The 14,103-nt window shown below is 45.8% G+C and overlaps 1 protein-coding gene across 7 annotated transcripts in view; it reads left to right on the top strand.

Moving 5' to 3' along the window:
• SHROOM3 (shroom family member 3) overlaps positions 1 to 14,103 on the top strand; it is a 144,004-nt gene that overhangs the window by 110,282 nt on the left and 19,619 nt on the right. For all 7 annotated transcript variants that reach the window (XM_062624983.1, XM_062624982.1, XM_062624981.1 and 4 more), the window contains 2 exons: positions 1,954 to 2,082; positions 11,842 to 11,973. In XM_062624983.1, coding sequence (XP_062480967.1) covers positions 1,954 to 2,082; positions 11,842 to 11,973 — 261 coding nt within the window. The remainder of the gene's footprint in view (positions 1 to 1,953; positions 2,083 to 11,841; positions 11,974 to 14,103) is intronic.

The raw sequence follows: 14,103 nt of genomic DNA on the forward strand, positions 1-14,103 counted from the left end.
AGCCAAAGTCTTATTTTTAGGAACCAAATAGGGAAGTTAAGACTGAGCACTGCTGGAGGTGCATTAGGAAAGTTCACTGCTGATACAAGGCGTCTGCTATGGATATAGCAAAGATCTACACTTACCTGTGTCAGTATCTGCTTTCAAACAGGTTGAAACAGCAGTCTGAAAATTACCTGGAAGAAATCGCCTTGACTCTGGAAGTGTTTTGGTGGTGTGATGATCTCTCCTGAGAGATCTGCTGTTGGATCTCTGTGCTGAGAATATTTCCCCTTGAATGGGAAACAACGCACCACTGTCAGCTAGACATTGGGCTTCAGCAGGATATGCAGCAGCCTCACCACAAATTTGAGCTGTGCTTACGTTCTCTCAGGGCTCTCGAGAGAAATTTGTCATGGGAATCTCTCCAGGGCAGCATTGTAGGGGTGGAAGTGCAGTTCTTTGTGGCTGGGACCATGTCTCCAGTGTTGCCATACAAAGCCTAGAACAGAGGACTTTGTCCTTTAAACACTACAGCTGTAAATATATTTTGCTTGCAAAATTTTATACCTGTTTGTTGATATAAATTATGTACATTTTTTTAACTTCTCATTTGTAGCAGGCCTTCTGTCATTTCTCTATCTTGCAGTGAAATCTCCTCTAAAAACTGTTAATTTCTCATGGTAAACTCGGTAAGCAAAGAGGACTGAAGCAGATAATGATATTGGCACTTTGCAGGGCTGCAGAGAAGGAAATCATGCTCCTGGTGTACAGCAAGGCTGGTACAGGACCAGGGAGGGGAATCTCTCCAGTTTGATGAGAGGCTTGACATCATCTCAGAGTAGAGACAAAACAGAACAGGATTTGGCACACAGAAAGGAAAAGCAGCAAAGGCAGGATTTGAGGGGAAAATGTAGATTAAGCTAAGCAGGGCGAGCAAAAAGGCTGTTCCAATCTAGGTGAAAGTGCTGCTGCGCTTCCCTGGTATATCTCATCCGCATTGTGAGGCTTAACATTCCTGCCTGGCACGTGGGGGACTGGGGAGGGAGCGGGGAAGGGAGGACCGAGCTGAACACAAAGACGGCTGGTCTCTCACCGGAATGGCATTCAAGCCATCTCAGCTATCCAAAGCCCCAGCTGCTGGCATGTGCGCTCAGCCTGCAGCTCAAGCACACAACAAGAAACAATTACAGCTCACCTCGGGCCCAGGCGTGTTGTGGGTGAGGGATCCTTTTAGGCCTGCTTTTACCTAGTGTGCGGGTTCCTTCAGCAAGCAGAAAGTTCCAGTCTCTCCCGCATTTTGGCGCTAAAAATGGGAGCAAGTGGGAATACTGGTTTGTTTCAGGCTGTCCTGTGCCTGGGAAAAGAAGGAGATGAAGTGATGGTACACCATGTTTGTGTGACTTTTGCATGCGTGGGATGAAGCAGGGTAAACATCTGTTAGCTCAAATACTAGTGGAGGGGAGGTAGGCTTCTCTTCCTTGCTCTCACTGTGTGGACCTTTCTCTTAGCTTTTCTCTTGTGTGTTCAGATCATTCTCTGAGCTCTCATAAGGTGTTTACATGTGGAAAGGGCATATTTCACAGAGGAACCTCTGAATTCCACACCTGAGGATTTAGAATCCCAAAATGAGGTTTGCACAGTGGATGCTGCAGCTGATTGAACTTTTGTGTGCTGGGAAGCAGCATTGTGGTATCATGAAGCTCCTCCAAAATGACTGTGAGGGGCACTCACAGGGGATGGTCACTTCCTAGGTACAAAGGAGAGCAAAATCTCACTCTTGCAGCCTGCCTGGGCAATAACATGGAGAAGAAAAGGGATACATGTGGCTTTGACATTTTTTTGCTCATGTTAAAAACTATACCCCCTGGGTCTGTGTATTGCCTTCTTCCCTAAAATCCTCATCAAATATAGGATACAAGGGCTGAGGTTTTTGTGTGTTGATGTTTACATGGCCTTGGTTTCTTCTGACAGGGACACACATGCAGCAAAGGGATGCACTGACCTGTCTCCCAGCCCACTCAGTCCAGATTGTGTCACCACTGAGTTTCCGCCCAGCAAAACCACATGGTCAGGAGGAGTTAAGTTACGGCTGAAGACCAGGTGAGAATGTGTCTATCTGTGTCCCTATCTGCTGTGTTTTGTGGCTGCTGCTCTTGGAGAACAGGTGGCAAACTCCACTTCCCTCTCATGGGAGTGAAGGCAGCAGTACTGCTGGAATGGAGCACTGTGAAACCCCAGCGTCTCCAGCATTAGGCAGTGGTAGAAGTCCAGGACAGTTTCTTAACGTCATGCCCACATTTTTCCATGGCTTCCTTGCCCTCAGCATGGTGCCAGGGAAATAAATTCACCTTCTGGGCCTTGAGTCAAACATCAGCTGAATGTCTGTATCGGCTAGTGTTGTGACAGAGCCCAACTTACTTCCTTTGCCCATACAGCTTAGGACCAAATCCTCCAGCATTTACTCAGCTTTTGCTGGCATCAGAGCCTCTTGCGTCACTCAGATGGTAATCTGGATGACCTCATAGATTTTTTTTGTCTTAGCCTTCTGAGATTTGCACCATGAAGTCAAAGCAGTGCCTTTTATTGGCAACACTGAATTCAGGCCAGAGTTACTCGAAGTCACCAAGAAACTGCACGGATCTCCTATAGCTGGAGGAAATGTGACCTGGCACCTGTTAGTGAGCAGCTGAGAAAGGAATGCCACATGGGAAGTCACATTCTGATTTTATCACCATAAAGAAAGGATGCACTTTTGGAGTAAATTCACTGACCCCAGTGGTGTTGCTCTAGGTTTTAGCCACTGCAGACAGTTATAGATGCTAACCCTGCATGGCCTAGGTGGCTGTAAAAAGAGGAGAAAAGGCTCACCTCTTCCCCCTGTGTTCATGTGTGTAACCTCACTACATATGTATTGCTTACCTCCATCTCTTGGATGGAGCAGGTTTTGCAGGCAGAAATCTCCCCTCAAGGTAGTTTTATCAGGAGGGATTCATCTCTGAGTGGAGAGTGGGACTCTGCAGTTCCTGAGGTATGTGACCCACAGCAACTTTGGGAAAAGAGCTTCCATACATCTACCACCTTTCTATAGCAATGAGTTATTCAGCATATGCTGTCTGTAAATCCTACTTGCCTGTCCGTCTAATAGCAGATCTTCACAGAAGCTCCAAAGTTTAGTGTTGGATTAATTTGGCTGCAGAGCCCTTGTTTTACTTTACTTTTCCAGCAGAGTCAGAGGCTGTGCCTGCATATCTCAGCTTATCTCAGGCTGAAGCTTTGGTTACTAACGGAAGTTGCTTTAATGTATAAGAATTTGAGTGTGGGAGGGTATTTCAGACTCAGCAGCCTTTGCTTTGGCCACAGGACTGGGTGCAATTCCTCTGTCTGTTTACTTTCTGCAGACTCACCCCAGGCAATGAAAGCTCCAGGCTGTCAGCAGTCTGCTCAATTTCTGGAATTTGGGGTGATGAATAAATGTCCTCCATTGGAGGGGAAATCCAGAGCTCAGGTTCCTCAGGTGTTATTGAGCACCTGTGGAAAGGAGCAGCATGGCAGCAGTCTGCAGCTCACCCTCCTGAGTGTACATTCAGCGATTGCTCACTGAAGCTTTGCCTCGTTTCCTCCACTATGCAAAATAAACAAGGCCAGGGTGTATTGCCAGCCAGTGCAACCACGTTACTACAGCTCTACCCATTGGTAAAGGGCAATCTGAGGTAAGAGGGAGGGAAGAATTAGGTCTAATCTAGATTCAGGGGTGTTTTTCAACAAAATATGTTTATTACCAAAGTGATTGAAAGTTTCCCTGAAGCAGAGGATGGATTTGTTAGCTGTTCAGTGGCTTGAGTTGTGTTAGATCACTGCAGGTTTGCTATTCAGCTCACCCCACTGGTGTAAGCCCCAGTGATATACTCAAGGACGGCCACCTGCTCCCTGCAGGAACAGTGGGAAGGTGGGAATTCCCAGCTAGGAGTAAATCACAATTTACTCTGGCTAGTTCACCCGACTAGCTAAAAGTTTTAACTCCCCTTGGTACCTTTTGCTCTTTTTTCACTTGCAGTACCTCAGCAAGCAGTCTGTGAACATATCCCCTCCCCATATGTGTGTATATAAGTACATACATTCAGCACATGCACCTAAAGGACTTTCCTCTTCTCTCCCATTTGTCATTTCTACATGAGCACTTTGGTGTGGAGTTTATTACTGTAGTCTGTGATTTGTAGCCCTGTAACTCAGAGAAGAAGCCAGCTACGGCTTGAAAGCTGCCCTGAAAATCCCCTTGGTTACCTGCCATGACTCATAGTCCACGTTCTGTTGGGATAATCAGGCTCACAGGGCAGCGTTCCTGCTGCCAGCCACCAAGTTCCTCCTAAGCACTGAACGAAACAAGGAAAACACATTCTTTCCATTGTTTCGAAGTCTCTCCTGTTGCAAGTTGCTGTGTGTTTGATATCAGGGTGAGAAAGAATCCAAGCTATGCTTGTTTTTCTGTCTTTTTAACAAATTTACTGGCTGGAGAAGAATGAGGAAAAATTATTTGAATTAAGCCTGTTGGGCCAATTCATCAATCCAGGTAAATCAATGCAGCTCTGTGGCTTCTGCAAAGTCGTGGGCAGGGGAAGCCACTGTAGGATTTGGCTGCCTGTGCCGTGAGAGATGATGTGAATGCCTGGAGCAGACAAGAAATAATAGGGTCCTTTTCAAAGACTCTAAGTCAGTCAGCTGTCTCTTCCACGTCTGTTCTTTCTTCCTCTCTTTCCAGCAAAGGAAACAGAGTAAAATTGTAGCAGGAAGTGCAAAGCTGCAGAGAGTCTGTAATCCAGTGCTCACCAGCTCCTCATTCTAGCCTACACGTGCTCTAAGTACCAGGCAGGAGATTGTCTTGGCTCCCACGTGTCCAAGCCACAGCGTGGTGTGAACAGCACAGGTGGACTATCCTGGCACCAAGTACTTTCTCAAAATAGACCTCTGAAATACTCTTTCTTTTGCAATTTAAATCATACTTAGAGTGTTTGCTTGGTAATGCTTTCTTTCAAAAAGAAAGCTGTCAGAAGATCCTGGTAGGACAACGTCTGAATCCGGTAATCAACAAGAGTGAAGCTTGTATACATCACCTCTCACACTAACAACCAAGGCCCTACTGTTCCTATTCAAGCCTGTTGTCTGGTTAGTGTCAGGGAATGTCAGTTGGACCCTTTCTTTGTGCAGGGCAAAGTTCTCAATCTAAATATTGCCTGTCAAACATATGCTTACGTGAGGGAAAATGAAGCTGCAGCACCCGGCCTGGCTCCTATACTGCACTCTGCGGTAGGCCTGTGATTTGGGGTGATTTTATGTAAGACACTTCACCTGTCGAGGCCTTTGTTTCCTTTCCTGTAAAAAGGATAAATGCCTCTTTCTTGGATAAGACAACCAAAGAAATGTGATAACCCAAGAGTGTGACATACAAGACCAATAACCATTAATTACACTGTTTGACTGTTCCTAAGTTCAACTAAGGAGCAATCATTCTCATAGCTGCCATTGCCTCTGAGTGATCCCAGCATTTCCTTCTGCAGCCTGGGCTGGAGAGCATTTCTTTCAAAAAAAGGCAATTTTTTTTTTTTCTGCAAACTCTGGCAAATTTTGCTGCAGCACTTGTGCTTTCATGCGCCCTCAGTCATCCACACCTTGTCGCATACCAGAAGCAGCATGATGAATGCTGCTGTGGCCTTAGTCACTCCCATCCATGGAGTCATTCCCATGCACAAAATAATCTTTCTGCACCATTTCTGTCTGCCTGCTTTTGGTGAAAGCAGGGAGAGAAGAGGAGGATGAGAAACAGGCTGTTTCCTGCATGTGGAGTTGAGAAAAATGATGGGAAAAAATATGTACATCCAGACATGTGGCTGTCATCCCTGCTTTTTCACAGTGCTTTTCTTTCCAGGGGTATGGTGGGGAGTTTCTCTCAAAGACTTGGTGATGGTGGTAGGAAATCTGAGCAGAAACCTCTAATCCTCTGCTTCCTCACCACAGGGGGACTTTAGGGAGCCCACTACCTGTCTCCCAGCTCTGATGTGGCACCCAGGGCCTGATGCAACACAGACATTCAAGTGATGCTTGTCAAAGGGAAAACCAAATAGCGTCTGACAGATCAGCTGGAACCAACATGCAGGCACATCTGCCTCTGCCACTGGGAAAGGGGCTGGAGAGAGAAATGAGGCCAGACAGGCTTTGGGTAGAGCCCTGAGCTCGGCTGGGGTATTTTTATCAAGTTTCTATCAGTTTTTTTCTTAGTTTAAGACTGAGACTGCTAAATCTGTGAGATACTCTGAAGGGATTTCCTGGGTGGGCAGTCGTCCTTTAGAAGTTGCAGAGATTAACATACTGTGGAAAAGAAGGTTGTTTCTTGGTATGAGGACATTCACACATTTCAGCTGAATCTTATGAAGTGAGGGGGTTTTAGTCTGAGCATAAAGAGGGTTTTGGGGGAGGAGACTCTCCCTGTCCTATAGGGGTGAGAAGACACTCTTGCCCAAGATGCAGGACATGAAATATCATTTCATACAGTTCAGGACTTTTTTCTAAAGAGTCCTTTTTTTAAGTCAAAATTATGAAGGGACAGAGCTCACTCCTGGTGTCTCCTGCCCCAGAATTTACCAGAAGGGCTTAGCCAAGCCTAAAAAGAGAGATCCAGTGATAGACACACCAAGCTGAAGCCATTAGAGTCCAACTTCTTTCAAACTGGCCTCATCTGTTATGCTTATTTTTAGAACCATGACTGAACGTTAATTAAGAGCGACATTGCTTTGAGTGGATTGTAGCCTTGCTCTGTAGAAACCCTAATAGGCTTCTGAGTGCTTTAGTTTTCCCTTCATCTCCTGCTTAATAGCCAGGCACAGGGACTGCAGCAACACATTAGGATGCCTGTAGAACATATCCCTGTTATGTTAGTGCTTCTTTAGATGTGTCCATCTTGGAGACAGGTAAAAATTCAGATTGTTGTTTCTGCTTTCTGTTGATGCAGGTACACCATCATCCTGGGAGCTTACACATGAAGGATCTCTCTGTATCAAAAGAGCCTACTGCACCATGCAGCAGGGTACAGCTCAGGCCATACTACCTCTACCACATTGTTATTAGTGTAACTTCTTAGTTACTTCTTAGTAACATTTTAGTTTAAAAATATCACCAGCTTGAAATCTTTACCACCATGAGGATGATGCGGTAGGGATGGGCAGCTGCCTTTTTGGCTTGCTTTCTTGTTACTGGATGCCTGGGATCAGATCCAAAAGGCACAAGCTTTGCACTTGCATCCAAGTATTTCTCCTCTTCTACAGGAGGAGGGTGTCTGCTACAGGACACCCCTCCTTCCTACCTCCCAGATGAATGGGCCAGGCCATCCCTTCTAGCCGCACCAATCTCCCGCACAGTCTCCTAGGCCACACAGCTGCTGGGAGGGGGAAGCATATCCACAGGGATATGCTGCACATTTGTCTGTGATGGCACAGTGACCCTCTTGGACTTAGTTCTCTAAGTTTTCCCATCTTTCTTTGTCATGTTAACAGCAGCAGCTAGTCAAACTCATCCCTGCAGGTCATGGAGAATGTGTCCCAGTGACCATTGCTCCTGCCTGGATCCACAGGTAGATTCTTCTCCTTGGGGAAAGATGCTTTTTTTGAAAGGCTTTATCTTCAGTGTTCCCTATCTTTGCTAAGGAGGTTTTTGAAGCTCCTGGGACAGAGGAAAAAATGAACACTCAGGCAGTGGTAGAAGAATAATTGTTCACAAAAGGTCTCTTCAGCCATTTCAAATGACGCGTTTGACAGACATAAGACTGATGAAAACTCAACTCTCCACAAGCTCTGTGGGTGTGTTGCAGTAGAAATAGGTCTCTTTACTGGGGCATTGATGACTCTGTGTTGCTAATTGATCAGCCACAACATCCCCTCCCTGACTTGCGCTCATTAGCTTTCTAAAAGGCTGAGTTACATCCTGTTATTATCTGTGAGGATAAAATTCAGTCTGTTTCCTAAGGGAAGGTGCTTTCCTTGTGAAACCCTTCTATCTTCAGCATCTTCCTTTGACACTCTTATGCTACGTCTACTCTACAGAGCAAGTATGGCTTTGGATGGTTTTAGTTTGTAACCTTGGGAAAAACATAAATCAGTCTTTCAATTACACTGTGAAGAAAGCTTTGGATGGCTGTTCTGTAGATGCCGATTCATTTGTAGAGTTGCTAACAAAGTATCTTTATAAAGTTCCATCACTGTTTTGCATACGAAGCATTAAAATAATCTAGGGATTACACGGAAGAACACGCTCAGCTCTTCACAATAAGCACTAGCTACAGAGCTATTAATGGTAAAGGGCCTCAGGAATGTCAGTATGGTCCTTGCAGCCCAGACAGCATCAAGCCTCTGCCAGACTGCATTAGAGGAGACTGCTAATGTGCTGGTCACGTTTCTTGTCTAAAAATGATGTGGCTCATATAACAACAAGGAGCATTCAGATAACAGCAGCTGGACAAGATTAAAGACTATTCTTTTCCCTTTTTTCCAGTTTACGTGGTGAATTTGGCAATATCTGATTGAGTAATCAGTGTTACAGCTGCCATGGAGCCTATTTAGATGCCAGCACTGCACCAAGGTCCTCTGCCTTGTCTGGGTATCTTTGCTCCGAGGCATTTGTCGTGATGCCCAGGTTATCTGATCACTGGAGGTGTCCATGAAGAAACAGGGGTCTCTTTTCCAGGTTTGGCATTTACAACAGAGGGATCACTTTCTCCTTTATCTGAAGTGGAGAATTTTTTAGTACTAAGATTGTCCAGACGTTTTTACAAGTGTGGTGCAGCCCTTGAGGAACTAGTGTGAAGGATAGGGGGATGAAGTAGTTTTGTTATTTTTGTTGTTATTATTATTATCACTATTGTTATTATTACTACAGTTCTGCATTTTGAAATCTTACAAATGCCTGGAACAAAGAGTGAACTGTTGCATCTGGCTTTGTTGAAGGCAGCTGAGCCATGCCAAATTTATACCACTGAAAGATCCAGTGATTTATTTGTCTTCACTCAAGTCAGGAATTTGCAAGCTTAATCACTTGGCCAGTTTGTCTGGGATGAATCAGGATCTCATGTTGTGGGCTTTACAAAAATGGTTCTGCCCCACTTGATTAAACTCTTTTGAGTTTAATCTTGCTCTGGTTTTTATTGCTTCCGAAGTTGTGGTCTGCAGTAAACCAAGTGTAATCAAAAGCCATTGCAGAACTGGCAGATTAACCATGTTCAATTCCCCTTCAATCTGTAATAAGAGATGGCTGTGCTCCTTTAGAGAACACTGTGGAGTGAGCACCATGATGCTCACTGTCACATTGCACACCAGTTCCAGTACTTTCCCCTAATTAGGCAATAATAATTATAAAGAAAGAGGGGAGATTTAGATTAGACATGAGGAAGAAGTTCTTCCCTGTGAGGGTGGTGAGGCGCTGGCACAGGTTGCCCAGAGAAGTTGTAGCTGCCCCATCCCTGGCAGTGCTCAAGGCAAGGTTGAATGGGGCTTGAAGCAACCTGGTCTAGTGGAAGGTGTCCCTGCCCATGGAACTGGATAAACTTTAAGGTCCTAACCCAACCCAACCCAAACCAGTCTGATTCTACGATTCTATGCTAAGCTTAAGGAGGTAGGGTGAAGCAAGGTGCTATTTTCAGGTGCTACAGAAGGCTGAAACTATGAATGTCTTGGCATTCCATGAACAACCCCCCACACAGGCACTGGCAGCATCAGCTGTGCCTTGCTTTTACACCTTCAGAGCTGCAGGGAGAGTCTTTCAGTTGATTCCTTGGAGACAGGATCAGACCCAGTGTTCTCTGCCTTTCAGTGCACATATTTGCACAAACAACCCCATACTTCCATCCTGGAGATGCCCGGCATGAGTCTGCAATGTAAGCTGGAGATCATGTGTACTGCAGTGCTTCTTCTCTTGGCTTAAGCTTGGCTAAGATTCAGTTACCCTTAATCCGTGTTTCCAGGATCAGGTAGGTGTGGAAACAAGGCAAGGTTATCCTGCACAGAGCTGGCATGGCAAGTCTTCTGACTGAAATTCACAGCTTTGCTGTCCATGTGTTGTATTATTACAAGGATATTGACCAAAAGGGTTTAAAATACCTCTGGCTCAGAAGACTGGCTACAGAGCTCCCTGCAGCTTTTTGCTGATCAAATCAAAGGATAAGATGCTTTGCTGTGATCATTCAGTTTGCTTTCACAAGTAAAATTAATGCTGTGGGCTCGTTCTACTCTAAAGTACAGAGTCCTTAAATCTCTGCAACGGAAAAGGCAAGAATGTGGCTTATTCTTAACAGTTTGTCCCATCTGGCAGTGTTCGGCTTCCTCATTTCTCTGGGCAAGAAACTTAACAAAAGATCTCTGTTTTAAATAACACCTACACAAGTAATGGTAAAGCAGCGCTCAGTTCAGCTTGCCCTATGTATGCATCCATTGCAGCTTTCCTTAAGACAGCCCTGTCACAACAAATGTTAAAAGGAAAAGAATGTCACTTTTTCTTTCCTCGTTTAGCTGCTGATAAGAGAGTGACCTGTGCTTCTGAAATCTGTATGCAAAAACTACTGGTGAAGTGGTTCTACCTCTCACTTTTTGCCAGTGATTTTCCATTTCCATTTCCATTTTCCAGTGCTGGCATTTATTTGTAAAAGACATAACCCTAACAATCATTTTTCACTTTGTGCATTTTCCTGTACCATTTCTTTTCGCAGTCCTAGGCAGTACTGAATAGCCCTCTTTTGGCATCTGGTATCCATCTGCAGAGGGTATTTTAATCTGTTTACAGACTTATTCAGGACATGCTTTACTGTGACATTTTTAGTGAGACAGAAACTTTAAAGATGTGTCATATCCTCTTTTTGCATTTATGCTTTCTAAGTAGTCAAGGTTGTCCTGCAGGCTGTCACATTTGGGACTTCAGTGGTACATAGGCATAGTGCTGCTCCTTGTTCTCACAGGGAGAATGAGGAGCTGTGGAGATGAGCGCTAGAGCAGGGGGAGAGATCACCCCTGGAAAGCAGTGAGAAGATTAAGGACACGCCCAAAGGCTGGGGGGAAGCAGAGTCTGCAGCATGTTCAGGGTACTTGATTGCTAATCCCCTGCTTTGACTTTCCATTGCACCGTTCGTTATGTGCTTTAAATAAGGTTGCTGATACTTTTTTTCCTGTTAAGAGCTGATGGAGGCTGGCCTGAGCCTTGATGATTTGGTGACAGCACACTGCGGGGGGACAGCTGGAGGACACATATTGTGGCACTTGGTAGTCATGTCCCTTCCTGCATTTTTATCAGCACTGAGGAGAGATCAAAACAGCATTGTGCATGCTCCCACCCCCTCATGGTATTGGATACTTTAGATGACTTTGCCAGCTGCTACTTGAAAATTAAGAGAACCTTTTGAGAAAAGCGCTCCTTCAGCATCCATCACAATCACGTGTGGGAGTCCGCATGTAGCCCAGCCTGTAAACTCATCCCTGTGGATGCGCCCCTAGGCTCGTCCCAAGTGAGGAGGCTTCTGGCTGGGAGGTAGAGGGGAAGACCCTCTGCATCTGCATTTGGCAATAACTCCTTCGTCTGCTTCTTGTCTTGCAAATATTGGGGGAGTGCCCATGCCTCTTGTCTTGCAAATACTGGGGGAGTGTTGTATGAATGTCAGGAACTGTGTGTGATCACTGCTTGATTCGCTGGAAGAGGTGAGAATATAGCAATGAAACAGAAGTGAGCATGAGCAATTTTAAACATGGCTGTTGGTTTTACTTTACATTTCATTCACATCTTCCATGGAAGAGCTGGGCTGCTGCTGATGTGCAAAATCCTTCTGCTTTCACCTAGGCGGAGTGAAACTCCAGGCCGGCCTCATTCCTGGCATTCAAGCAAACTTGCGGAGAACCAGCCCAATCCCAGCATGATGCAAATATCTCAGGGTATGCTTGGCACCCCTTGGCATCAGTCCTACCACTCCAGGTAAGCACTACATGGCTGTGATCCTGTGCTTCTTGGGCAGAGAGGTAAAGCCGAATCACATCATAGAATCATAGGAGGATTTGGGTTGGAAGGGACCTTAAAGCTCATCCAGTTCCAACCCCTTGCCATGGGTAAGGACATCTTCCACTAGACCAGGTTGCTCAAAACGCCATCCAACCTGAGCTGATAGGTTTACAAACAGCCAGGTCGTTAGGATTAGAGTTAGGAAGGCTTTGGTTCCTGTTTCGTTACCCAGATAAAGTAAGTGGCTGTGTTTTCCTCCTTTAAGTGCTCTATGAGGTGATTAACAGCTAGGAAATCAATTACTTTTAAAATCTCCCTTCCCACCGAGATGGGAACCCACTGTCAGGATGTTAATGCAGCTTTCTATGGAACCAGTTGCAGGAGCTAGAGTCTTGCTCTGCATCCCATGGGCTGTCCCTGTGTAGAAACACAGCATGGTTTTTTCCCCAGCAAAGGAAAAGAAATCCAAAGTAAAAGTTAGCCTATAAAAAAGAAAAAAAAAAAGAGGAAGGAAAGGGTGTAGGTACAGGGCATCTGTGCCTGTAAGCATAACCAAGCCACTCTCAGGAGCAGCCAAGTAGTGCAGCACCAACAATACTCCCCGGGTGAGAAGTTCAGCAAGGGATTTCCTGGTTTTGGCTATCACTTTCTGCAGGGGTCAGCTCTATCATAGCTGTATGTGCATGGCTGCTTCTGTAAGAAGTTAGCACAGGGGTTTATCAGTCCCCAAAAGACTAAACTAGTAACCTTAGTGCTGTTAAAAGAAGGTGGTACAAGGCCACTCTGGTTTTGGCCATGGGAGACTGGAAGCAGTGATGGGGCTGTTTCTGTGAGGCCATGTAGTGTGATGAGTATGGGGAGGAGACAGACCCCTCAGCTACCATCAGCAGTCCCAAAATGTATTGGGGGTAAATCCTGGGACAGCTTGAGGGGGTTCAAGTTTAAATTCTGCCCTTTGAGGGTTTTCCCTGGAAAGGCAGAATGATTTCAGGTGTGGGAAACTCTCCTTATAGCCACTGTATTAATACATTTCTTTTACAGGCCAGACTGAGCCTTGGCAGAGGGGAGGAAAAAGAAAATAGCATTAAAAAAAAAAAAGTGAGGAGATGGTTGCAGAAGAGTGTATGTTCTTCTCTGGCCTTCAGCACAGATCATGCTGTAGCAGATTCATTTCCCACCGAGGGGCTTTGCTTCCCTGCCGCAGCTCCTGGCAGAGCCCTTGGCAGTACAGCTCAGTCTCTGAAGAGGAGCACGGGGAACATCTAGCGGCCAGCACTGCCGGGGAGATACTTACGTGAAACTAAAATAAGAGTGGTGCATTTAAACGAGTAGGCCAGCTTTTCCCTGAGAGTTGCCGTATCTCTTTCTGCCTGTGCCTGTGTTCCTTTGCATCCCTCTGCAGAGCTGCTGCTTTTTTTCCCTTGAAGGCAGGATTCCTCCTGCCTTTTCTCTCTCTTAGCAGCCTTCCCCTCCCTGTCTGTCCTTTGGGCTTGTGGGTATTAGTCCAGCTGCAGGTGGAGGTGGCTGGTTGGGATACAACTGGAGGAAGCTTTAAGCTTTTCAGCAGATGCTTGCTGGGGAGGGTTTTACCTGCTGTCTCCTTGATTTCCAGGCTGCTGTGCATCCCCAGCTCCACCGCTACATAGAGCAGGGTTAAGTTTGTTGCTCCAGTGGAGCAAAGCACATAGAAATGGAGCTTGCCTTTCCAGCTTGCATTCTGGCAAACCCAGGTTCCTCTCTGTTCCTGCTTCCAGTTTCAAGCCTTGCTCTGCCACCCTTTGCATGGGACAGCAGTCTTTCCTTTCATGGTGCTTTCCTGTGGCTCTGCCAGCACAGCGCACGTAGTTGCACAGGGAACTAGAGAAAAACAATATCTAAGTGAGTGGAGCTGGGAACAGAGGGAAGAAGAGTGAAATCCTCAGGCTACAATCCCAAATCCTCAATGCATTTGCTTGAATGTGGGAGAAGAGATTATCCAGGGGAAACTGGCTCCCCTGTAAGGAGGGACTGTGGCTGGCACAAGATGCTCCCTTCTCACTGATGGAAAGATGTCCAAATATCCTTCTTTTTGAAGGCAGTGACCCCTCTTCTGACACACATGTACCT

This window comes from Pezoporus occidentalis, unplaced genomic scaffold, assembly GCF_034315485.1.
Source record: "Pezoporus occidentalis ecotype Australia unplaced genomic scaffold, CSIRO_AGI_Poc_V1 ctg275, whole genome shotgun sequence".
NCBI lineage: Eukaryota > Metazoa > Chordata > Aves > Psittaciformes > Psittacidae > Pezoporus > Pezoporus occidentalis.